This window comes from Microcaecilia unicolor, chromosome 6, assembly GCF_901765095.1.
Source record: "Microcaecilia unicolor chromosome 6, aMicUni1.1, whole genome shotgun sequence".
Taxonomy (NCBI): Eukaryota; Metazoa; Chordata; class Amphibia; order Gymnophiona; family Siphonopidae; genus Microcaecilia; species Microcaecilia unicolor.
This window is the reverse complement of record NC_044036.1, coordinates 94,765,554-94,790,010: the sequence shown is the minus strand read 5'-3', so window position 1 is coordinate 94,790,010 and position 24,457 is coordinate 94,765,554. Positions and strand designations below refer to the sequence as shown.

At 42.8% G+C, this 24,457-nt stretch overlaps 1 protein-coding gene across 1 annotated transcript in view; it reads left to right on the top strand.

Annotated features, from left to right (window-relative positions):
* Positions 1–24,457, top strand: part of CACNA1E (calcium voltage-gated channel subunit alpha1 E) — a 786,482-nt gene that overhangs the window by 644,735 nt on the left and 117,290 nt on the right. Inside the window, exons 27-29 of the mRNA XM_030206580.1 lie at positions 9,090–9,250; positions 11,789–11,926; positions 13,655–13,856. Coding sequence (XP_030062440.1) covers positions 9,090–9,250; positions 11,789–11,926; positions 13,655–13,856 — 501 coding nt within the window. The remainder of the gene's footprint in view (positions 1–9,089; positions 9,251–11,788; positions 11,927–13,654; positions 13,857–24,457) is intronic.

Below are 24,457 nucleotides of genomic sequence, written 5' to 3'. Positions count from 1 at the left end.
CCATAGTCTGTTATTGAGATGGACATGGGGGAAGCCACTGCTTGCCCTGGGATTGGTAGCATGGAATGTTGCTACTAATTGGGTTTCTGCCAGGTACTTGTGACCTGGATTGGCCACTGTTGGAAGCAGGATACTGGGCTAGATGGATCAAAGGTCTGACCCTGTATGGCTATTCTTATGTTCTTACGTTCCCCTATTTTTAAGCACTGGTGAAATTCATAGTAACATCATAGATAACGGCAGATAAAGAGCTGTACATTCCATCCAGTCTGCCCAACAAGATAAACTCATTACATAAGGTGTGATGTGATACTTCATATGTATACTACTACATCCAGTTGACAAACTTTCTTGGCTCAAACCTTCGAGTCTCTTTGCCTCAAAGTGCCTTCACTTCCAACCTCCCCTTCACTTTCTTCCCAGAATCTGGCTGAGTTCTTTCATGATAAGGTTCAACAAATTAGCCTTGAGTTCTCAACCAAGTCACCTGCACCTCTCATTCCCCCAGTCCATTTTCTCAACCTTCCTTCAACCCCTGCCTCCTTTTCTTCCTTTTCTGACATCACTGAAGAGGAAACTGCACATTAAAATGAGTGTACACGGTGCAACTGAGAACAGAGCAGGGCAGGCAGTACGAGACCAACTTGAGACAAATGCTTCTGCTGGCGGGGGTTGGGGACCCCCACCAGCCAAGGTACCATCATGCGGTGGCACTGGGGGGGGTGGCGGTGGCAGTGGGATGCGGTGGAGGGAAGGAGTACCAAAATGTGCCCCCTTCCACCTTGGGCTCTGCTCCCCCCCTCCCCCCGGTTGAGGTCTGGCTACACCCCTGGTTGGATCGTCCTCCACTTCTATCCCATTATCAGGTGGTATACATCAGGGCTCTGTCTTGGGTCCAGATCTACTTCTCCACACCACAAATTTCAGCAGGAATCCATGCCCAAATATCAGCCTTTCTGTATGACATTGCTGCCTGGATGTCTCACCGCCATCTGAAACTAAACATGACCAAAACTGAGCTTCTTATCTTTCCCCCTAAACCCACCTCTCATTTTCTCCCATTCTTTATTTCTGTGGAAAACACTCTCATTCTCCCTGTCTCTTCAGCTTGTAACCTTGGGGTTATCTTTGACTCCTCTCTCTTTTTCTGTGCACACATACAACAGACTGTTAAAATCTGTAGTTCAGGGGTTCCCAAACTTTTTTGGTTCACGGCACCCTTAGTGTCTGAGCAATTTTTCATGGTCCCCCTCCCCCACCTCTCGGTCTCCGCACCACCCACCGGCCACATAGGTCTCTCTTTCCCTGCAACCACCTCTTCCCAGAAAGTCCAGCACACCATTCCCTGCAGCCCCTCTCCTCCCATAAATCCAGCACACCTCTGCCTTCCCCAAATCCAGTTTCACTAGCTACCTTCCTTCCTGCCAGTGCAGGATTACTGCCGCTTCCTTCTCCTTCCCCCACCGCTGCTGCAGTTCTTGCAACATATGTTTTCAGGCCATTTGTGATTCACACAGGCAGGCACTCCAGGGCCTTCCCATTCTGCCGCATCCAGTCCTCTCTGATGCAGCTTTCTGTTGTGAGGGCTGGATGTGGCAGAGGGAAGTCCCCGCAGTGCCTGTATGAATCACGGACGGCCCGACATTGTAAGCTGTAAGCACTGCAGTGGCAGCGGGGGAAGAAGCAGGAAGTAGCAGATTCTGGCCCTGCGGGAGGGGAAAGTAGGGAGCGATGCTGGATTGTGGGTGGCAGGAGGGAGGTCAAGATGTGCTGCGGCACCCCTGACAGTTCACTGCGGCGTACCAGGGTGTCACCGCACAAGTTTGGGAAATGCTGCTGTAGTTTCTTTCTCTATAATAGTACCACCCCTTATTTTTCCTGTTTGTCTGTCCTGATTAGATTGAGTGGGGACTGTCTCTTCACGTTCAAGTATACGGTGCTGCGTACGTCTAGTAGTGCTATAGAAATGATAAGTAGTAGTAGTAATATACATGATCTTGATTGGTCCTTGCCATTTTCAGGGCATAGTCTGTAGAAGTTTCCCCAGCGCGGTCCTTGTTCTAAAACTTCAGAAGTTGTTACTGAAGCCCATGAAAAGCTCCACTACAACCCATCCAAATCTATTCGATCAGGGCACAGACCATAGAAGTCTGCCCAGCACTGGCCTTGTTCTCCAACTTCTGAAGCTGAATCTGTCCAGCCACGATCGGGGCACAGACCATAGAAGCCTGCTCAGCTCTGTCTTTGCTTCCCAATTACCGGTGGTGCTACCCAATCTCCGCTAAGCTTTGAATGTAGTTGCAAAAACCTCAGAAAGGTGGTATATCAAGTCCCATTTCCCTTTCCCCCCTTCCCCCCTTTCCCCTTTTTGATCCATTCCTTCTAAACAGGTTTCCTTTATGTTTATCTTACTCATGTATTTTTGAATTCCATTATCATTTTCATCTCCACCACCTCACGCAGGTGAGCATTCCAGGTATCTACCACCCTCTCAGTGAAAAAATACTTCCTGACATCATTCCTGAGTCAGTCCCCCTTCAACCTGAATTAATGTCCTCTAGTTCAACCTCCTTCCGATCTCTGGAAAAGGTTTGTTTGTGGATTAATATATTTCAAATATTTGAATGTCTGTATCATATCACCCCTGTTTCTCCTTTCTTCCAGGGTATACATGCTCAGGTCATCAAGTCTCTCCTCGTACGTCTTGCTACGCAAACCCCTTACCATTTTCGTCACTTTTCTTTGAACCACTTCAAGTCTTTTTACATCCTTAGCAAGATATGGCCTCCAAAACTGAACTCAAAATTCTCCAAAAGGAGTCACTTTTTCTTTTCCAACCATTTTGACATACCTCTCATCTAGAATCACAGCTGAAACATACATTTCTCTTTTATTAAAGCAGATTAAGTTTTTCTAACATTCACATCATTATGCCATGTCTCTCTCTCTCTCTCTCTCTCTCTCTCTCTCTCTCTCTCTCTCTCTCTCTCTCTCTCAAGTTGATTTGGTGACATCTTGCACACCTACGCTTGTATTACAATCAAGAACACATTTTATGCATGCAGTTGCAACATATACAAGGTGTATACAAATATATAATGATCTGTAATAATTTAACAGTAACGTTTAAAAATATATATATAACTCATCTTCTTGAATGCAGCCTCATCTTCAGTGTTGTGTAGTGAGGTATGGCTAGGTCATGGCAGTTCTTGTGGCTATTGCATACAGGAGGGTTAGTGAGGAGACCCTCTTTCTCATCATCCATCTAATCCTCCAGGAAGGGAAGCATGAAATCATGGTAGAGCTGCAACAGAAGAGAGACAACAAATTGTATGAGGAGCTTAAATCCTTTACTAAACACTTGCCGACAGATGACACAGGACATTCAGTCCTCTACACCTACAGATAAGTAAAGAAAGCAGACAGATGAAGGGAATAGCTAAGGCAAGACACTGAAAGAGGAAAGAAGAGCATATGGAGGAATGGAAATCTAAAGATATTACAAAGTAGCAAAACTAATCACAATTCAACATATCGCAAAGAGGAAAAGGCAAGTGAGTCATACTCTAGAGAGAAGTACATTTATATATACTTTACAGGCATAGCGGGCACATGGTAACATGTTTATGTTTATTAAAATTTGCTTAATCACTTTTTTTACAGCATAAGTCAAAGTGATGTAGATAAGAATAATAAAAAATAAACAGAATAGGAATGCCATTGTGTTTATAGGAAAGTCAACAGTCACACCAAGAAACAATTACCCTTTTATTTAAAAAAAAAAAAGTGCTATACCACTCTTCTCCCACCAGGAAATCAGAGCCAAATTAAGTACATGCGAAAGTAAAAAAAATGAGTTTTAAGAAGTGCTTTAAATTTCTTTTATGATGTTTCATGATGAATGCACAAAGGAAGGCTGTTCCACAAAACAGGTGCTACAAAGTAGAAAGCACTCTTCCGAGTGACCTCATAGTAAACTTGTCTACGGTTAGGTAGAATAAGTCGATGATCATTTAAAGATTGAAGGCAACGGGATGGAATATAAGAGATGGTTAATTTAGCCAAATACTCAGTCCTGTATGTATTACTTTATGGGTTAGTATAAGTATTAAATTGGATTCTATAGTGAATAGGAAGCCAATGCAATTTTTGGTATAAGGGAGTGAGAGGGTATAAGGGTATTTTGAAGAGTTTGAAGCCTTTTCAACTCTCCTTTGGACAGACCAACATATACAATACATTACAGTAGTCTAAATTTGAACCAATGAAGGCATGAAACAAAGTATGCGTTGAACTAAAATCAAGAATACTATGAACTGTTTAGTTTATGACAAATAGCAAACCCTGATTGCAGAACAGATGAAATATGAGCAGAAAATTTTAATTTAGAATTGAGAATGACACCTAAATACTTAGGACCCTGTTTACAAAGGTGTGCTAGTGTTTTTAGCACACGCTAACTGTGTAGATGCCCATAATATTCCTATGGGCGTCTACACACAGCATGCGCTAATTTTTAGCGTGTGCTAAAAATGCTAGCGCGTCTTTGTAAACAGGGCTCTTAAATTGAGGTACTGGTTTGATTGGAGTACCAAAAAGTACAGGAAACATGGAAGGTGGAGATACTTGCCCAGTAATCCAAGAGGTAATAATTTTATGTGGGTTCAAAATAAGATGATGCTCATTCAACCAGTGGGAAACATCATTTAAACATGATTGAAGCAGAGACAAATCTGGAAAACTATTAGAAGTATAATGAAGAATGAGAATGTCATCTGCATAAACGTAAGTGCTTAAATCAAATGACTGAATTAAAGAAACAAGAGGACTTAAATAAATATTAAATAAAATAGGGGAAAGACTAGCGCCTCGGGGGACTCCATAGGGCAAAGAATACAAATCTGATTGAGTATTGGAACAACAACACTTTAAAGGAACAGTTCTGAAGAAATTATGTAAACTATTTTAATACAGTCCCATTTAGTCCAATCACTGAAAGACGTTTTAAGAGGAGGCTATGGTTGATGATATCAAAGGCTGCCAATAAATCCAACAATACATCCAAAGCAACCAAACCTTCATCAAACATGCTCTACAGTCAGCACATGAAATCATATATGTATTTATACATACACACACACAGTATGCAAGAAGTTGAAATGGGGTACAACTTTATGTTTATAGCCTGCTGACTGGGACCTTCATAGGCATCCTTCTAGGACCAAGTATCCTTCCAAGTCTTCCTTTAAGCACTAACACTGATGTTGAGACTATCCTTCTTTTGGTAATCCATCAGGAAGGTGCCCCGAGTATGGTGCAGGGTAACCACTTTTCCCCACCTTTCTTCAAAGGCAAAGAAGAAAACACATGCAAGATAGAGGCCTCTAGTTACCAATGTATAGTGCGTGATAATGTGTTATTGTGCATTATCTGCTGCAAAGTCCAATTTATGCAATGGGCTTTGCAGCAGATAATATGCGAGAATGGCATTATCACACACTGTTCCTAAATAAGGCCCACATATAAAGTACATATACCCACTAATTCTATAAAAGTTGCCAAAAATTGTGCATGCAAACGTGGGCATGTGCCCAATTTGCACACTTAATTGAAAAATGAGCCAATTAGTGCCAATAATTGACTTTTTAATAAGCAATTATTGGCACTAATTAGATTTAATTGGCATTTACAAGCGTAAATTTAGGCACGGGATCTGTACCTATATTTTACATGTGGCCCAAAAAAGGGAGCACAGAAGTAGGAAGGTCATGGGCATTTTGGGTGGATTGGGGGGGGGGGGGGTGGTTTTCACTTATGAATATTGGGGCTACCTAAGTAAATTTAGGTGTGGGCGTTTGCACCCAATTTTTGTTGGTGCAAGCAGGGCCCTTTACCAAGCTGCGACAAAAGGGGGCTGACACTGGCATTAACTCTTGTTTTACATGTGTGCCGAGGCACCCTTTTTACCACAGCTGGTAAAAGGGAAGTCTCTGTCTCGCCTTACTGCAGGAAATGGCCATGCAGCAAGTAAAGCACTTGCCGCATAGCTATTTCGGGGATGAGCCGTTACTGCCACCGGTAAGGGCTCCCGTGTTAACCCAGTGGTAACTGGGCTGCGTATGGCACTGCCTGATTACCGCTGGGTACACTCCGGCACTACAAAAATAAGTACATTTTTGTAGCGCCGGAAATGATGCCATTCTAGGGGTGGGAAGTACCATCAGGCCGCTGCGGTAGCCCGGCAATACTTCCTGTATAGCAAGCGGTAAGCCCGCGTTGGGCTTACCGCTGCTTAGTAAAAGGAGCCCACAGTGCCTAAATTATGCATGACTCCTGCACGTAAGCACTATTCTATAAACCACACCTAACTTTAAGCGTGGCTTATAGAATAGCGCTTTTTTTCTGCACCAGTTCTTTAGGCACCATATATAGAATCTATCCCATAACTCCCTGTGCATGCTTATCATGCCACTGTACTTCTAAATATGTACATTACTGGAGCGATTTTCCAAGTTGTGCAGGCAAGTGCAAAGTCACCAACGGGACAATTCTTTAATTGGGTTCCTCTTAATTAGGTTCACTTGAGCCCTAGTTCTGTAATGGCGTCTGCATGCCAAGGTGCCGTTATACAATATTAGTGTAAGTTGGCATTAACACACCCACTTGCATCCTCAAAAAGATAAGGTTTAGCACAGCTTTGGGGGCTGCAGAGACTTTTAGTTGGGCAGCTCCTGAGAGGAATTAAAATGACAAGTTTCCCTCCAAATTTCCTCCTTTTATCTACTCTTGTTTCTCTTTAGCTCATACCATGGCCATGCAATCTGAAAAGCCAGCTAGAAAGCCCCTTTAAGGTATACCTCTAAACAGGGACCTGGGCAAGCAGTATTCATGCTACTCTGTGAAGTACACCAAATTCCTGCACCTTTGGCATCTTTTAACTAAGAACCCAATAACTACTTGGGTCACACTAGGAGAAGGGCCTGATCATTTGAGAATCAGCTGCAGATATGGAGTACCTTTGGACAGATACGTGGAATTATACTGTGTTAATGGTTTCTGCCAAAGGATCAGTCAAGTAATAATCAGAAATTACAAGATGGCAGCTTCTTGAGAGGATCATATAGGATTTATGCTCCTAACTTTGAGAATTATGCTCATAAATTGGCCTCTGAAAATTTACTAGGGCTGTATGCATAAGTTTATACTCAAAATTTCACAACACTCCTAGACTTAGGAGTAACAGGGGCAGATTTAAGGTGGGGGAAAAATGTTAAGGGAAGGAAAATTGGACTTGATATACTGCCTTTCTGTGGTATTTTGCAACTACATTCAAAGTGGTTTACATATATACAGGTACTTATTTTGTACCTGGGGTAATGGAGGGTTAAGTGACTTACCCACAAGGAGCTGCAGTGGGAATTGAACCCTGTTCCCCAGGGTCAAAGTCTGCTGCACTAACCACTAGGCTACTCCTCCACTGATTTTTAGCACTAAGCTAATAAATTAGAGGTGTATTTTCAAAGTGCCTAGACTTACAAAGTTACGTGGTAAGCTATGGAACTTTATAAGTCTAAGTGCTTTAAAAATGAGCCCCTTAGGCTCTTAAATCTAGACAAAAAAATGGCAGACCTTAATTTATAAGCATAACTTTTATGCTTATAAATTAAAATGCACTTTCAGCTGAAAACTTATACTCCTAAATAGGATTGAAAATAGGGCACTAATTTAGGAACATAACTGAGGAGCATAAATTTAGGAGCTCAGGGGGTAGACGTTCAGCCTGCAGTAATATAGAATTTAGCCCTTTATGCGGCCCTATTTATGCAGTTACTTTATCCAGTTAAGCGCTGAATATTGGCACTTAACTGCATGTACTAACTCCACCTTGGACCACCCACGAAATAGCTGGCTATAGCTAGGTGCTCAATGGATATATTCAGCAGCACTGTCCAGTTAAGTGCTGCTGAATATCCACAGTTAACTCTGGTCAAACAATTTAAAAAGCCAGGAGCCATTTCTGGCTATTTAAATTACTTTGAATATCAACCCCTCAGCTTTGTTTTTTGTTTGTTTGTTTTTTAATATCAGGCCCTCTAACTTCATATGGTCGCTGTGTATTAAGCTTGAGAGGTGCAAATAAAAAAAGATCCCAGTGCTTTGAGAGATGTTCAGTTGTACTCAGATGGGCTTGGTTACTCCAAGGGTCCAGGATGTCATCTATCAAAGCATTATCATAGCTGTAAACTTGCATGTTCATCTTCTGCTGCTGGTGGATATGATGGTCACATTCTAGGCCCTTGTGTGAGGCCTGTGTATTAACTCAGAGGCTCCTTCATGAGTATGGGTGATCTAATCTTCAGGACAATGGTCTGTTGGGTAGATATGGGAGTGAATGAGTTTTATATGTGTTGTTGTGAAGGAATTATGAAGTGAGAATTACAGTTGATACTGTGTTATGCTGTTTCTCCAAATGTATCTGATAAGGCGTATTCCCTGTTGACCTGGCTATTAACTCTATTGTTGTGTATAGGTAGTGATTCTGAAGATTATTATAGTGCCTACTGTTCACCAGGTCATTCACTAGTTACATGTTTGGTCTCTAAAATACTTGCTTTGAGTAGCTGAACCACCCTTAACTCCTGCCAGAGTTTGCAAATTATTTATGATTTGGTACCTGCACCATAATATCTTGTGACCTGGATTGGAAACAGGATACTGATCTGACCCAGTATGGCTATTCTTATGTTCTTGAATATTTAGTTACAAAACTTGTTGAGTATCTTTGTCCATTATTATTTCTAGGTCCTGATTTTAGGTGAATAAACCCCATGTGAATCATAGCTTGAGGTTCTGCATTCCTCAGTGAATTCTAACAGGGAGAGGGGTTCATGCATTATTTCTCATGACAGAATTTGTACTCTCTGTGGTGAATCACTTTATAGGGTCCAGACTGTCCTGAGGTCTCAAACCATTAACTTCTTCCCATTGATCACACTTTAATGTTTATGCTGCTGCTGTTGAAACCCAAGTTTACATTTTCTGCTTTCTAGTAACTGCTGTTATTATATTTATTCTTTTTCCCACAGGCTGTCTTTGACTGTGTGGTGAACTCCCTCAAGAACGTCTTCAATATCCTTATAGTCTACAAACTCTTCATGTTCATCTTTGCAGTCATTGCTGTCCAGCTTTTCAAGGGCAAGTTCTTCTACTGCACCGACAGCTCCAAGGACACTGAAAAGGATTGCATGTAGGTGCAGAGGGCAGCATGTAAGATACAGGGCACCTTCTGGGCAAGTACATCCTATGCAGTCCTCTCAGGTAGATTATATGAAGAGATGAGAGGTGTGGTAACAAACTTAACAGTCAGGATTCTGTAGACATGCGGCTTATTTTGCAAGAACTAGGTGAAGGTGATTCATTCATTTCAGTATTTATATACTACTTAGATCTAAGTGGTTTACAGTTTCGTTTTACAGGTACTGGGTCTGTGCCTAGTGGGCTCACAATCTAAGTAGTACAATGTTATTTAGTTTGATATCCAGATAATGTGCTGAATATTGCTGCTGTCCAGATAGCATCAGTGGTCACCACTAAATCTGGATATTCAGTGTCAGATACTATCCAGATACTAGTGCTGAATAACCAGATATATTTCAGCCATGGCAACCACTGATACCCTGGCTGAATATGGACTTGATAGTGCTTTATTTGGATTTAGTAAACACCTTTTCCGTAGCAGTGGCTTAGCCATGGGGGGAAGACCTCAGGGGCTCACTTTGGACTCAGGTTCCCTCCAAAATTGTGACACACACGGACTGGCTGGTGGGGATGCCCAGGCTCTGCCAACCAAAGTGGTCTGCTACCCAAGCCTCCTGCACTGCCGGAGCAGCAAAAAAAGTCAGCGGCCTGCTTCAGCTGCCAACACTGGCACTCCTGCATATGCTCAGTTCAGCAGCATGAACTGAGCACGAGGAGTGCTGGTGTCAACAGCTGAAGCAAGCCACTGACTTCTTCGCTGCTCAGGCAGCACAGGAGGAGGATCAGGCAGCAGACTGCTACAGCTGGCAGGACCTAGGTATCCCCGCCAACAAAGATAGGATTTAATGCTGGTGGGGGGGGGGATGAAATGAGAGGAAATGTGTAGCCCTCCCCCCAAAAATGGACTTCTGCCTATGCCTCTGTTAAGTAGTAGCAGCTCAAGGTGAGTTACATTCGGTTATAGTAGGTATTTCTTTCTCCCCAGATAGCAGAATGGGTAAACGGGGAACAAGATCAGCATTTATGCATTTTATATAAAATACATACATAAACACCACGTATTACAGGTGTATACATGCCCAAAGATACTTCTGCCGCCGAGCAAGTGTAACTTTTGTATAGTAGATTTAATAAATACACATGGACGCATCATATGTGCCTAGGCACTCTCATCTCCTAAGCACCCCATTATAAAACTAGCTTAAATGCGGGCAGTTTCAAAATAGCCTGTGCAACTACTCTCTGGAAATTAGCAGAAGGTATTCACCCAAAAAAACACCTACTTTACACATGCTAACAGCCGAAAGGGATCAAACAGAGTGGATGCAAATCTATAAAGTTCAGCAGGTATAGCAAATTTAATAAATGATGATAAACATTAATGATTCTATAAGTTGTGTATCCAAAATCTATCACACACAGTTCCAAGGGGGGCGGAGACCTGGGAGTGGCATGGGTGGATTGTGGGCATGACAGGCAGTTACGTGCACTGGTTATGGAATATTAGCAGTTAGGCATGAGCATTTACATCAACCATTGAGCTAGCATAAGTTAGACACATAAGTGTGGATTTACACTCTATTCTATAATGGTTCTTGTGAACAATTGCCATTTCAGAATCCGTGCTTAGTGTGCATCATCCCAGTGCTTAACTTTAGGTGACCTCTGTTGAATTACCCCCAAGCACTCTGAAAATGGATCTTTCCTTTGAAGGACAGAGTGAAGGTCTGGGATAGCCCCATTCAGGGGTGGCCTGACCATTAGGCCACCTGAGGCGGGGGCATCAGGTGGCACTCTTCAGGAGTGGCATCTTGGGGGGTGGCTTCATGGTGTTTTATCTCATCATGACGACGTTCCAAACCCAGCAGCGGCAGCGATTCCCATACACTGCCCTGCAGACGCTGGCAGCTGCCTCTTCCCTTTACTGCAGCTGCCTGAGCCTCTGACGAAACAGGAAGTTACTTCAGAGAGGCGGCCACAATAACAGGAAAAGGCGGGTGCCAGTGGTGGCAGAGCAGCATATGGGAATCACTGCCACTGCATTGTGGCCCGGGGGAATGGCATCTCGGTCTGAAGGAGGGCAGCATGTTAGCTTCTCCTCAGGCGGCATCTTGCCTTATGCCGGCCCTGGCTCCATTCTTGATGAAAGGTCTGTACAAGACAGAAAGGACTCTGGGAAGGCCTTCCAAGTGTTTATCTGGGTTGCATTAGTTGATACATTTTTTTTATATTTGTATGCAAGTTTGGGTTGAACCCATTAAGGTAGTTCTTATTGAGGTTAGTTGAAAATGTCAAAGAAACAGAAATAAAATGTGGAGAAGCTCATTCTCCTTACTATTCATCTTTATTTATTCTGTGTCTTTCCATTCTACCACTTTTCTCACTCTCTCTATTTTCTTCACTTTTACCTTTCTGTCCTTTACCTATATCCATATGCTCACTTTTCCACTTCACGATTTCTTTAAACATATGGACGCACAGCTCTACACATTAAATAACACCTTGGTTGTCTGTTTGAAATTTTTAGAGGAAACTATGTGGATCATGAGAAGAATAAGATGGAGGTGAAACATCGTGAATGGAAACGACACGATTTTCATTATGACAACATCATTTGGGCTTTGCTTACTCTCTTCACGGTCTCCACTGGTGAAGGCTGGCCACAGTAAGTGTTGTTTTTCTCGTTTGCATGATAACTTTGTCTTCTGCAACCCTTACCCAAAAGGGCTGAGCCAGAACAAGTGTTACCCTTCAGACCCATTAGCACGTCTTTTTGAATGATGCATGATTTTAGAAAATAATTTATTTTGTTGTTAAACCTCTTTTCAGTATATTCTTTCCACTGCTCCCAAACTGAGTGCTGCTACAATAAGTTAGTTAGGAGCTTAGGATTAATTTTTGGTACTAAACACCTGACTAAGGGGTCCTTTTACTAAGCTGCAGTAAGCACTATTGCGTGTTTACCGCAGCAAAAAAGAAAAACTTACCACGGGGCATGCTCAGGTGTACCTCGCTAGCTTTTGCATGTGCAGGCGCAGCCCATAATGTTACAAAATAAAAATTAATTTTTAGTGCTGAGGGTGGGTCTGGGAGCGGAGTGTGGGCGGGTTCTGTGCTAATCAGTTTGGGCACCTACAGTGCAACGTGCTAACCGCTTAGGGGGAGATTCTATATATGGCGCCTAAAAAAATTAGCGCCAGTTATAAAATAAGCTTAGTTGATATCTTAGCGCCTAAAACTACGCATATCCATTTACACTAATAAAAACGTGGCATGAATCTCTGCATGTAGATTTGCATGCACGGGACCATATTCTATAACTATAGGGTCCTTTTACAAAGGTATGCAAGGGCCTATGTGCGTCCAGCGCATGCCAAATAGGCATTTCTTCCCGGCTACTATGTCACAGGTGATAATTCTGAATTTGGAGTGCGCCAAAAACACATGGTGGAAAATATTTTCTACCACATGGCACTTACCTGGCGGTAAATAGCAGTGGGGGTGCGCTGCATGCCTACCACCTGGGTTGCGCATCAGACCTTACTGCTAAGTCAGTGGGTGGCGGTAAGGTCTTAGGCTGACAATAGACGTGAACTATTTTTTTTTATTTTGCCACACATCCGTTTCCGGCCCCTTAATAAAAGGGCCCTTTTTCCAGGACACGGTAAATGCTGGCCTGGCATGCGCCCAAAAGACATGCTCACACAGCCGCAGGCCACTTTTTGCCACGGCTTAGTAAAAGGGCCCCTATGCATTTACATTTCAGAATAGCCACAAAATGCCCATAACCATGCCCCCTTTTTGCCTGCACATGTTAGAAGTTTGACGCACTTCATTACAGAATACTCTTAGCGAGTTGTGCGCATAAATTCTAATCAGTGCCAATTAGTGCTCATTATTGTTAAGCACTCTTATCAATACTCATTAGCTTGTTAAGCTTGTTAAGTTACATGCATTGTTATAGAATCCGCACTGAAATCGGGGTGTTATCTTGATGCACTATATAGAATCTAGGAGGTTAGCATGTGAGCCTGCATAATGGGTGGCAATAGGGGTTCACTTGTTAATAGGAAATTAGCATGTGGCTATCAATGTGGAGGATAGAAAAATCAGCCGTTTTACTTCAGCTGTAAAAATGGCTTAAGCACATGGGAATGACTTGTGTAATGACACGTTAAGGCTAATTTTTACCACAGTTTGGTAAAAGGACCCCTGAGGTGTCTAAATGCAGATGATAAAATAACATACCTAAATTTAGGTGCCATCTAAAATTAGCTGAATTTTTAGTTCAAAACTTAGGCACCTAAGGTTGGCTGAAAATTCTTCTAACTGTGGGGGCCTAATACTGAGATGCTAGTGTTTAAACTCTTGTTTTGATGTGTCTTGGTTATAGGGTGCTGCAGCACTCTGTGGATGTAACGGAGGAAGATCACGGGCCCAGCCGTAGCAACCGCATGGAGATGTCCATTTTTTATGTTGTCTACTTTGTGGTCTTTCCTTTTTTCTTTGTCAACATCTTTGTGGCCCTTATCATCATCACTTTCCAGGAACAGGGTGATAAAATGATGGAAGAGTGTAGTCTGGAGAAGAATGAGGTAAAATGATCAGGCTTCTTTATATTTAATATGTATTAGTAGTAAACAATTACTCTACTGTATTCTGGGACAGGAAGTGCCGCCTTACTGTATAATGCTCAGGGCCTCGATGACATACAACTTTTTATATTAAAAAGGTGACTGCTGCTGGGATAGTTCAGGGGCATGGCTGTTTAGATTATGCAGCAAGTCTGTAGTATATTTACATAATCATACACTTCTTAGTGCTTAACACACAAGAGGTGTTTTTTTAGTAAGACTCTTTTTTTAAACAGCTTCATTTTCAGTGTTCTCATTGAATATCTTGGTCAATTTTTTTTTTTGTTACATTTGTACCCCGTGCTTTCCCACTCATGGCAGGCTCAATGCGGCAGGCAATGGAGGGTTAAGTGACTTGCCCAGAATCACAAGGAGCTGCCTGTGCCAGGAATTGAACTCAGTTCTTTAGTTCCCCAGGACCAAAGTCCACCACCCTAACCACTAGACCACTCCTCCACTCCGCTGTCTTTGGTTCAATTATTTTTCTGTCTCTATTTTAGCATTTTTCTTTCAATCTTATTTGCTTTTTTTTTTCGCATCCTTTTTTCTTTACCTCTCCTCTTACTCAACCATCTTCTATAACAACCTGTTTCCATTTCTGTCTCCTTGTTTTTTTTCCTCTTGCCTCCCTGTACTCCCCCTCTCTCTTTTTTTCTCATCCTCTCTTCATTCCAGTTTGTGTGCTTCACTCATTCCATTTATCCTCCTTTCTCCCTTCTCAAGTCTCTCCACTATTCATCCTAGTATCAACCCCAGCAGCCATTTTTAAAACATGGTGGTGGTGGGCAGAATAGTGACAGCGGTCAGGAAAGAGTGTTGTTATTTCCTGCCCCCGCAGGAGCCACTAGACCACCAGGGCCCTTCAAGGTGGGACCAAGGAGGGTCCACTGAGGCTCGGGGGCTGGCAGCAGTGGGGGTGGAGAGCCTCTGGGCCTATGGGCACTGCCCATTTGCCTGAATGGTCAGTCCACCCCTACAGAAAATACTGTCAGGTCGCTCAGTTTTCTGCTGGCAAGTAAAACAGTGCTCCCTGTACCTTGGAACAGTGGGGGGAATACAGCAGCAGAAATAGCTGTGTTGGGCAAAGGGTGGGAAGAGCTTCAACAGGAAAAGACAATGGCAGACATCAACTAATATGGAAGCATTGACAGACAGCAGAAAAACCAGCCAATCCAGTCTAAAGATATATCTTGGTTGTCAGCCATAGATTGTGATTGCTTTTAATGTGTCATGCCTTAGCCATGCCTTAGCCAGGGTAATTTTTGTTCTGAGGTCAGTTTCTGCAATTCTCATCACAGAATTGCAAGGTGTTGGGGGCTAATTACAAGATTCAACTAATCTTGACCAAATTGGCCAAAAAACCCTTTATGGGAAGGATGGTGAATACATAGCATGGACTCCTGGAGGAGATGGCAGAGACAAAAAAAGGTTATGCAATTAAAAAAAAAAAAAAAAAGCATGGAATAAGCACAGAGGATCCATAATGGAAAGAAGAATTTTTGCAGAGCACTAGGGTAATTTGATTGGAAACTGGCTACAAGCCTACACAGCAATGATATGATTGTATTGGGGCCACGACCTATGTGGAATGATAGTTAAAACTTTAAACAGCAGTGGTGCAACATCACCTGGCTTCCAAGAAGGGGAGGGTGACCTGCAAGAAAGGGCCATGAGTAAAACCCAGACTTCAATGTGGAGCGGCTGATTTTTTTTTTTTATAACTCGCTCACTAACTTCGAAGCAGGACTCTTGGGCACCTCTATTTAGGCACCTCGGTATAGGTACTGCCATTTGGTCACTTATACATATTGGTGCGTGACTTTTGGGTACCCAAATGGTGTCATCTAAAAGTCCTCTCTGTACTTCTTCCCCCCCCCCCCCCCCCCGATCCAAGTTGCTGGGCTCACAGCTAGGGCGGCAATCCTTGGAGCATAGCTGTTTACAGTCCTCAGAGCAGAAATGAGGTTATAGCTACCCCAGGCAGTGCCTGTAAGGGAGGACAGAACAGGCCCCCTGTACAGGGTGGTACAGCCTCATAGCAAACACCTGGGGCAGCTGTGATCTCCCTTCTTCTCCAAGGGCCAAGAGAGGACTTTTAGATGCCACCATTCGGATGGCCAAAAATCCAGAGTACATATGGCATGATTTTCCTCCTTCCTTCCTTATATCTTTTTTTTCCTTTCCTCCATGCCTCACCTTCTCTCACCGCCCCCCCCCCCCCCCCCCCAGTATGTTCTTCCTTTTATACACCTCTGCCATACTGTGGCACCCGAAAGTCATATGCAATGCTAACCTTGGTGACTGTGGATATTATTACAGAGCTTAGCAATAAGATCTGAAACAGGACCTGGGTGTCAGGTTAAGTATTGGTCTTCTAACAAGCAAAGGTGCATTTAGGTGATGAAGACAATCACTGAAACAGATTTTTGGCATGCTTGCATCACATATAGAGACAGTGGTAGAAAAAGGTTGAGCGAACAGCTAAATGAAATGGTGAAATGGAGTTGGCATTGGGTTGCATGTCAGAAAGTGGTCAAATCTCAACTGGATGTGTCATTTTGGTCTTTATTTGCCATTGTTTACTATGTTGCTATGCTTAGCAAAGCATTTTATAATATCAAAAGAAAAATTGTATAGATGTAAAGCAGGTACTTCTTTCAAATAGAGAAGAAAAATACTTCTATTTAAAGTGCAGTGCAACCTGATTGCTGGGTGCAACCTCCCTTTTGATAAAAGATGTGTCAGAACAGGCAGCTTAGACCATCTGATTGGCAGAGTACAGCCACCTTATTTATAATAGTAATGATAGTAATTTGCATTTGGTTTATGCCATTCATTCAAAATAGATTCAGATGTACTTTGTTGTTGTAGTACATGCACAGTGCTGCCCATTCATTAGACTAATAGGCTGGGCAACCACTCTATAATTTTAGGGCACCACACTATAATTTTGGATTACTTATTTGTTTCTGACATAACTAAACACATGCATTGCTTACTATTTTCTAAGCCAGTTCTGAGTATTATTTGATGCATTTTTCTCTATTCCAGTGCAATAAATCTCTAAAAATGTTGATGTCCCATAAATATTCCTTAGGAAACCATTCTATAGTTTACCTTGAAACGTTGGGAAACTGGCAAATGCTCAAGTTAAAGTACTGGGCTTCCTTTCTGGGCCCTGTTCCTGCCAGATCTAATTCTGAGGAATTCTGTGGTGTGCATTCATTTTCCAGTCAGCATATAAACAAAATCCTAAATAGGAGAACCAAGCCATTCTGTTTTACAGACTAAAGTCCAACAGAAGCTGACATCTCCCAGAATACTCCATCAAGGTCCATGCAGCATGGAAACAACAGAATCACATCAAATTGATATCAGATAGATCCAATTCACAGAAGTATTTGAGATACGTTGTAGCACACATCACTACCTGTACTGCATCCTAGGTGTCGTCATTGATGATATGTTGAAACCTTCTGCTCAGTGTGCTGCTGCGGCTAAGAAAGCAAATAGAATGTTAGGTATTATTAGGAAAGGAATGGAAAACAAAAATTAGGATGTTATAATGCCTTTGTATCGCTCCATGGTGCAAATGCACCTCGAATATTGTGTTCAATTCTGGTCGCCGCATCTGAAAAAATATATAGTGGAATTAGAAAAGGTGCAGAGAAGGGCGACGAAAATGATAAAGGGGATGGGACGACTTCCCTATGAGGAAAGGCTAGAGCAGCTAGGGCTCTTCAGCTTGGAGAAAAGGTGAATGAGGGGAGATATGATAGAGGTCTATAAAATAATGAGTGGAGTTGAACGAGTAGATGTGAAGCGTTCGTTCACGCTTTCCAAAAATACTAGGACTAGGGGGCATGCGATGAAGCTACAATGCAGTAAATTTAAAATGAATCAGAGAAAATTTTTCTCCACTCAACTTGTAATTAAACTCTGGAATTCGTTGCCAGAGAATGTGGTAAAGGCGGTTAGCTTAGCAGAGTTTAAAAAAAGGTTTGGACAGTTTCCTAAAGGAAAACTACTACTACTACTACTACTTAACATTTCTAGAGTGCTACTAGGGTTACGCAGTGCTGTACATTTTAACAAAGAAGGACAGTCCCTGCTCCATAGACCGTTATTAAATGGACTTGGGGAAAATCCACTATTTCTGGGATAAGCAGTATAGAATGTTTTGTACATTTTTCGGATCTTGCCGGGTATTTGTGACCTGGATTGGCCACTGTTGGAAACAGGATGCTGGGCTCGATGGATCTTTGGTCTTTCCCAGTATGGCAATACTTATGTACTTATCTGGCTGCATGTCAGCACCTTGAATATTCACAAGCTGGTCAATATTCAGCCCACAAGAGGCAGGCCAGCTAAGTGCCTTGATCAGCGTTGAGCCTGGATATTCAATGCTGGGCCATTTCTGGTGACTGGCATTGAATATCGGTTTTGGGGGGGAGGGGTTGTTTTTTAGTCCGGCTTAAACTTAACCGACCAAGTTAATATTCAGCGCTTGTCGGTTAAGTTTATAGTGGCCAAAGATAGGACTGCTATTTAGGCTGCTAAACTTAGCTGGCGAAGCGCTGAATATTTGCAGCTAGAAGCATATGTCACATGATATAGCTGGTTAGTTGCTATGCACTGAGCGCTAATATTCAGTGGAGATAACTGGTTATCCCACGCTGAATATGATTGCTTAGCCAGCTTAGTACTATTTAACCAGCCAGGAGGTTTTCCTGGCTGGTTAAATAGTGCTGAATATTAGCCAGAAAATGTCTAGTGGTCATTGCAGCATATCTGTCCAGTATTTGGACAATTGGCTGATGAAGCATGCAGCTTGGGAAGGGGTGGAAAGACCCGCCTGCTCAACCGTTCTGGTGCTAGTATTGCTAGGGGTCATAAATTATCCGAAGTCACACGTGAACCCTTCACAATTGGAATTCATGGCAGTCTTGCTAGTTATGACTCAAGCAACTGACTTTCATCCACAACAAAGGATAACCAACGTGATTTCCCTTGTGGAAGAAATTCAGGGACATCAGCAAGTATCAGTGAGTCAAATGTTGAGAAATGTTGGGCCATGTGGCATCAACATTGCCTGTTACTCTAATGACGTACCTCAATTAAGGCAAGTTTAATGGATTTTATCTACCCAGTGGACTCAATCTATGTGGAATCTCTACAGCATCATATATGTCACCAGTCCTCTGGGTCTCACTGGCCTGCCGAATAATCCAGTCCAATCTAGCAAAAGTAATCCCTTTCCAAATTCCTCCAATTCAAGCTGTTCGAATGACAGTTGCATCCATTCTGGGCTGGGGAACTCACCTGGACCAGCTCTCCACCAATACTACATGGTCTGCTCAGAAAAAACTTCATCAAATAAACTTCCTGAAACTCAGAGTAATTTGGAGTGCTCTAAAAGGCATCCAGAAATTGGTTATTCAACAAAGTTTTCCTGGTACTAACAGACCACCAAGTAGTTGTGTATTATATAAAGAAGCAGGGAGGAATAGGGCTGCATCTCCTGTATTAGGAAGCCATCAGATTGCGGAACTGGGTCATGTAAATTGGGATGTTTCCCAGGGCCACATATCTGATGTGCAAGGACAATGTGCTAGCAGAAAAACTGAGCTGAGTCCTCTAACCCTATGAGTGTACACTGAATGATGAGGTCATTCAAGGAATATTTCAGGAGTGGAGCACGCCCCCAGCAGCTCTCTTTGCCACCCCATTAAACAAGAAAATTCTTCAGTTTTTGCTCCAGGATAGGGTAACATGGCAAACCATCCACAAATCCCATCCTTCTGCATTAGGGAGAGGACTTTTGGTATGCATGTCCTACAGTTCTACTGAAAATGGAAACCATTCTGAAACTCAGACAAGACAAGGAAGCCATTATTCTCATGTACCCAAGATAGGTATGGTTCCCACTTCTGCTGGATGGATCTATCTGGAATACTTCTGAGGCTGGAATATTTTCCAGCACTGGTTACACAAGAGCGGGGAATGCTTGCATCCCAACACTGAGTTTCTAGCCCTAATAGCTTGGATGTTGAGAGGTTGGCATTGGCACCTTACACGTGCAACTTACAGAATGCTATTTCTGTACATAAGTTGGAGGCACACCTATGCTGCTTCCATGCTTGGCCCACATGTATACTCCCTTGCATTTATGCACTTTAGCACTTATGCACTATTAAATAGAATAATGTATAGTGCCCTTATGCACATAAGTTCTGCTTTTCTGTGCACTTATGCATGCAAAATGTATAAAACTGCAGACACCCAGTTATAAAATTGCCTTTTATATGGATTTAAATGGAAGAGGTTTGCTGTCTGGTATGAGGACAAGGCCATAAATCCTTTTACCAGGCCCAAACAAAATCTGTTGAATATCTTCTACATCTATCAGAGGAAAGTCTAAAAACCAACTCAGTTAGTGTATACCAGAGAGCAATTGAAGTTTATCACTAAGTAGAAGGAAAAAACATCTCTATACAGCTTTTAGTTTTTTGCTTTTTCTAAGGCCTCCCAACAAGCTTCCTGTAGTGTCAATGTTGTACTAAGTTGATGAAAGCTTCTTTTGAACTACTAGATACTTGCCATTTGAAGTACCTGACCTGGAAGGTCTTGTTTTTGGTAGCAGTTACTTCAACTGAGAGAATTAGTGAACTCCAGGCACTTTACACTAAGTTTTTCATGTTATGATCGTGGTCAGGACCCCTCTCAAACTTACCTTTTTCCTGGTGGTCAGCTTCTTAGCTGGCTTCCGTTTCTTCTGTCTGTCCTGTCTGAGCTAGCTCATGGGGTTAATTGTTTCTCTATACTGCAGCTGTGGGTGTGGACTGAGTTAGCTCTACCTCTCTCTGGGTGTACTGGCTTCAAGTGTTTCACGGTGCTGCATTGGTGTGGGTTGGGCCTCTCTGGGTTTCAGTGTGCTTTATGCCTAGGTCTAAGGAGAGTGACATCATCTGGGAGGGCCTTGATAAGGAAGTGGTGTTCTTTCCTACAGGGCCTTTGCAATGTTTGCTTTAGGTAGGGTGGTGCAGTGTGCACTTTTGACTTTGACTTTGTGTCTAGTTTCCCTGCTTGCTTTTGCTAAAGGTCCAGGTTAGTGTTAGTGCAGTGTGCACTTGTGACTGTGTGTTTAGCTTTCCTGCTTTTCCCTTGTGGTTCCCCTGCTTTTCCCTCTTGGTTTTGGAAGCATTGCTGTGTGTAGGGCTTTGGAAGCTCTGTTGCTGATAGAAGTACTTCAGGGTTTGGTGTTGTTAGGAACACTGCAGTTTTGGCTGTTAGAAGTACTTCTGGTGTTTGTGCTGTTGGGAGCATTGCAATCTTTGCTGTTTGTGTTTGGTGCTTTGGAAGCACTTTTGGCTTACGTGTTTAGCTTCCCTGTTTTTCCCTAATGGCTCCCCTGTCTTCCCTTTTAGTGCTAGGAGCTCTTCTGGTTGTTTGGTGCGTGGGAGCACCCTAGTTAGTTTAGAGTTGTAGAGCTTCTGTAGTTTGTTGCTCAGAGCACCTGTGTTAGGTCTGCTGAAGTTTGGTGCTTAGGAAGCACCTTTATTAGCTTATGTGTTTAGCTTCCCTGTTCTTCCTTGTGGCTCCCCTGCTTTTCCTTTTGGTGCTGTGAGAAGCACTCCTGTTAGGTCAGTGCCTTGGGGCACTCCTGTTAGTATAGGGCTTAGGAAGTCCTTTTGTTAGTTTACTGTGAGGAACACTTCTGTTGGTTTAGGGCTTGGGAGCACTTAGGTCAGTTTAGGATTTAGGAGTACTTCTGCTTCCAGTCCTGGTCCCTGTGTCATCCAGTGTCATCCAGTAAGTCCTGCCGGCCACTCGAACCCAGGGGCTCAACCCTTGGGGGGCAGTGGCTAAGTGCAGGTGAAGCTGTACAGACCAGTCCAGGGTGCTCCAGTCCAGTGTGTTCCAGTCCAGTGTCCTCCAGTCCGGGGGATTCCAGTCCAGTGTTCCAGTCCTGTGTCCTCCAGTCCGGGGATTACAGTCCGTGTGTTCCGGCTCGCTGGGCGGTTCCTGCAGTCCCTGCTGGTGCCGGTGTGCTGCCCAGCATTGGTTGGTGGGTTTTGCCTGCTGCTGTCGCTCCTCGTCAGCAGCCCAAGGGCTCACATTTGCTCCAGAGCCCAGCCCCGCGGGCTCTGAACCTGAGAACCTGACATTTCAACAATGGAGTGGTTTTGTACAACCATCTAAAGTTCCTTCCCAGTGTTGTGCTGGAGTTCCATCTTAACCAGTTAATAGTTCTGCCAACTATTTTTGTTCCTAAACCTCATGACCACAAAGGCAAAAGTGCACTGCATACTTTGGACTGCAAGAGAGTCTTGGCCTTCTGTTTGGAGAAGACTAAAGCCCATAGAAAATTCACCCAAAAAGATGGGAGCTACCATCAACAAACACACACTTTCCAATTTGCTAGCAGATTGCACCTCCTTTACTTACACCCAGGCAGGAATGACTCTAGAAGGCTATGTCAAGGCTCATAATGTCAGAGCTGTGGCTGCATTGGTAACCCATTTGAGGTCAGCTTCCATAGAGGAGATTTTCAGGGCTGCAACATGGACATCTATCCATACATTTACATCACATTATTGTCTAAAGCAGGCTCTTGGCATGACAGTGGGTTTTGTCAGACAGTCCACCAGAATCTATTTGGGACTAGAATCTAATTCTATCTCCCCTACATCCATTACTTCAGTTCCAGACTGGCTTCTAACTATGATAAAAAGGCTAGTTGCCTTGAAAAAAATTTTCTTGGTGTCTGCTGGTTGCAGTGCCACGCGTTCATTTTCCCCTGTTTTGTGGAAGACAGCCCTCAGGCTGACCAATTTACTACTACTACTACTACTATTTAGCATTTCTATAGCGCTACAAAGCATACGCAGCGCTGCACAAACATAGAAGAAAGACAGTCCCTGCTCAAAGAGCATACAAGTCTCATTCTTGAAGATTTAGCAGTCCTGCTTGCCCTTGAAGAAAGCAAAATTACTTACTTGTAACAGGTGTCCTCTGAGGTCCTTCTGACCTCCCCAAGGAGTTGTATTCCTCTAGGTGGTGATGAATAGAGGAGGTCACATGTTGTCAGTAGCAGACAAGAACAGGTGTGCATAAACGGTGAGCCTGCTCAAAGGCTTTTAGAAAAATTAGTGGAGTTGTGCTTTCTGCACATAGGGCTCCATTGGTGACATCACCCATTTTGAGGATTTTAAATTCTGTCTTCAGAGAACACCTGCTACAGGTAAGTAACTTTGCTTTTCTGGCTACATGCTATTCTGTAAATATGCACAAATATTTGATGGCATATACTTTGCAGCTAGGTGGAGTTGGGGTAGAGCATAGGTGGTGCACACATTTATGCATGCGTTTTATAAAATACTAAATTATGTGCATGTAACCCGCGACCGTGACTACCCAGTGCAGGTTATACAAGTCATTACATTTAAAGGTCACTTCGGAGAAGGCATTCTTTATATATATATAAAAAAAAAACCACAACTCCCAAAATGTTTACAAAAAATAATTTCATTACAAGAAGCATTTAGTAAAGAGCCCATAGGTACTTTTGGTAATATACTGTATAAGGAGACATTGAAAAGATCTATAGCAAAAAATTGACAACATAAAACAGTTCTTATTAAAAAATAGAAGTTTATGGCATCAGTACCTCATACTGACTCAAACATTATCTTGTTCATTGCTAGAAGGAAAACCTTCAAAGTCTGTATCATCATCACCGGTGTTGTTGAAATGTTCTGCAGCGAATGACTCCGCTTCGTCATTATTGAATTCATAATCCTTCTAATCAGTAAAATCATACAAAGTCTGTTCTCCAAGTAAACCTGCTTTCTGAAATCCGTTGATAATTGAATGTGGTTTCACTGCCTGCCATGTGGAGTCAATTAAGCAGCAGACTTCTTCATAGCTAGCACGTTTTTGTTTCCTCAGAGTAAATGACTGTGTGCCCTCATGCATCCATTTATCCCATTCCTTCCTTATGAGACATTTAAATACATGGGCAACAGCATGTATTCCAACGCATGAATTTATAAACCCAGTTCACTCCTCCAAAAAAATCAATGATCTTCATGTCAATGATTTAGCCTTCTGTTTTATACTGATGAAGGAAACAACCCTGCAGCAATCTGTTTCAGATTTGCCTCCAAATTGGGCCATTTAGCAGATTTTCCACACCATGCACGCTTTCTAGGGTGGATTTCTTTCAGTTTTTCCTCAGCTTTACGCCACTTATGGATAAACTTCTCATCAACAGGAACCATACGCCCAGCTTCACGATTTCCATATTCTTTCGCGCATTTGACTGCCAATAATTTGAAGTCAACTGTATACAACTTTCTTTTAGGCATTTTAAATGGACAAGTGGTAAATTTCCTTCATGTCGGCTGGAATTGCTTTTGCCCCAGTCCGGCATTGTTGGTGTGCCTCGGTCACCCATGACCACACTCCTGTGTATGCTCATGTCGGCACAAAGAACTGAGCATGCACGGGCAATACAGATGTACGGGCTATACAAAACCTTTTTTTACTTGGTTCCTTAT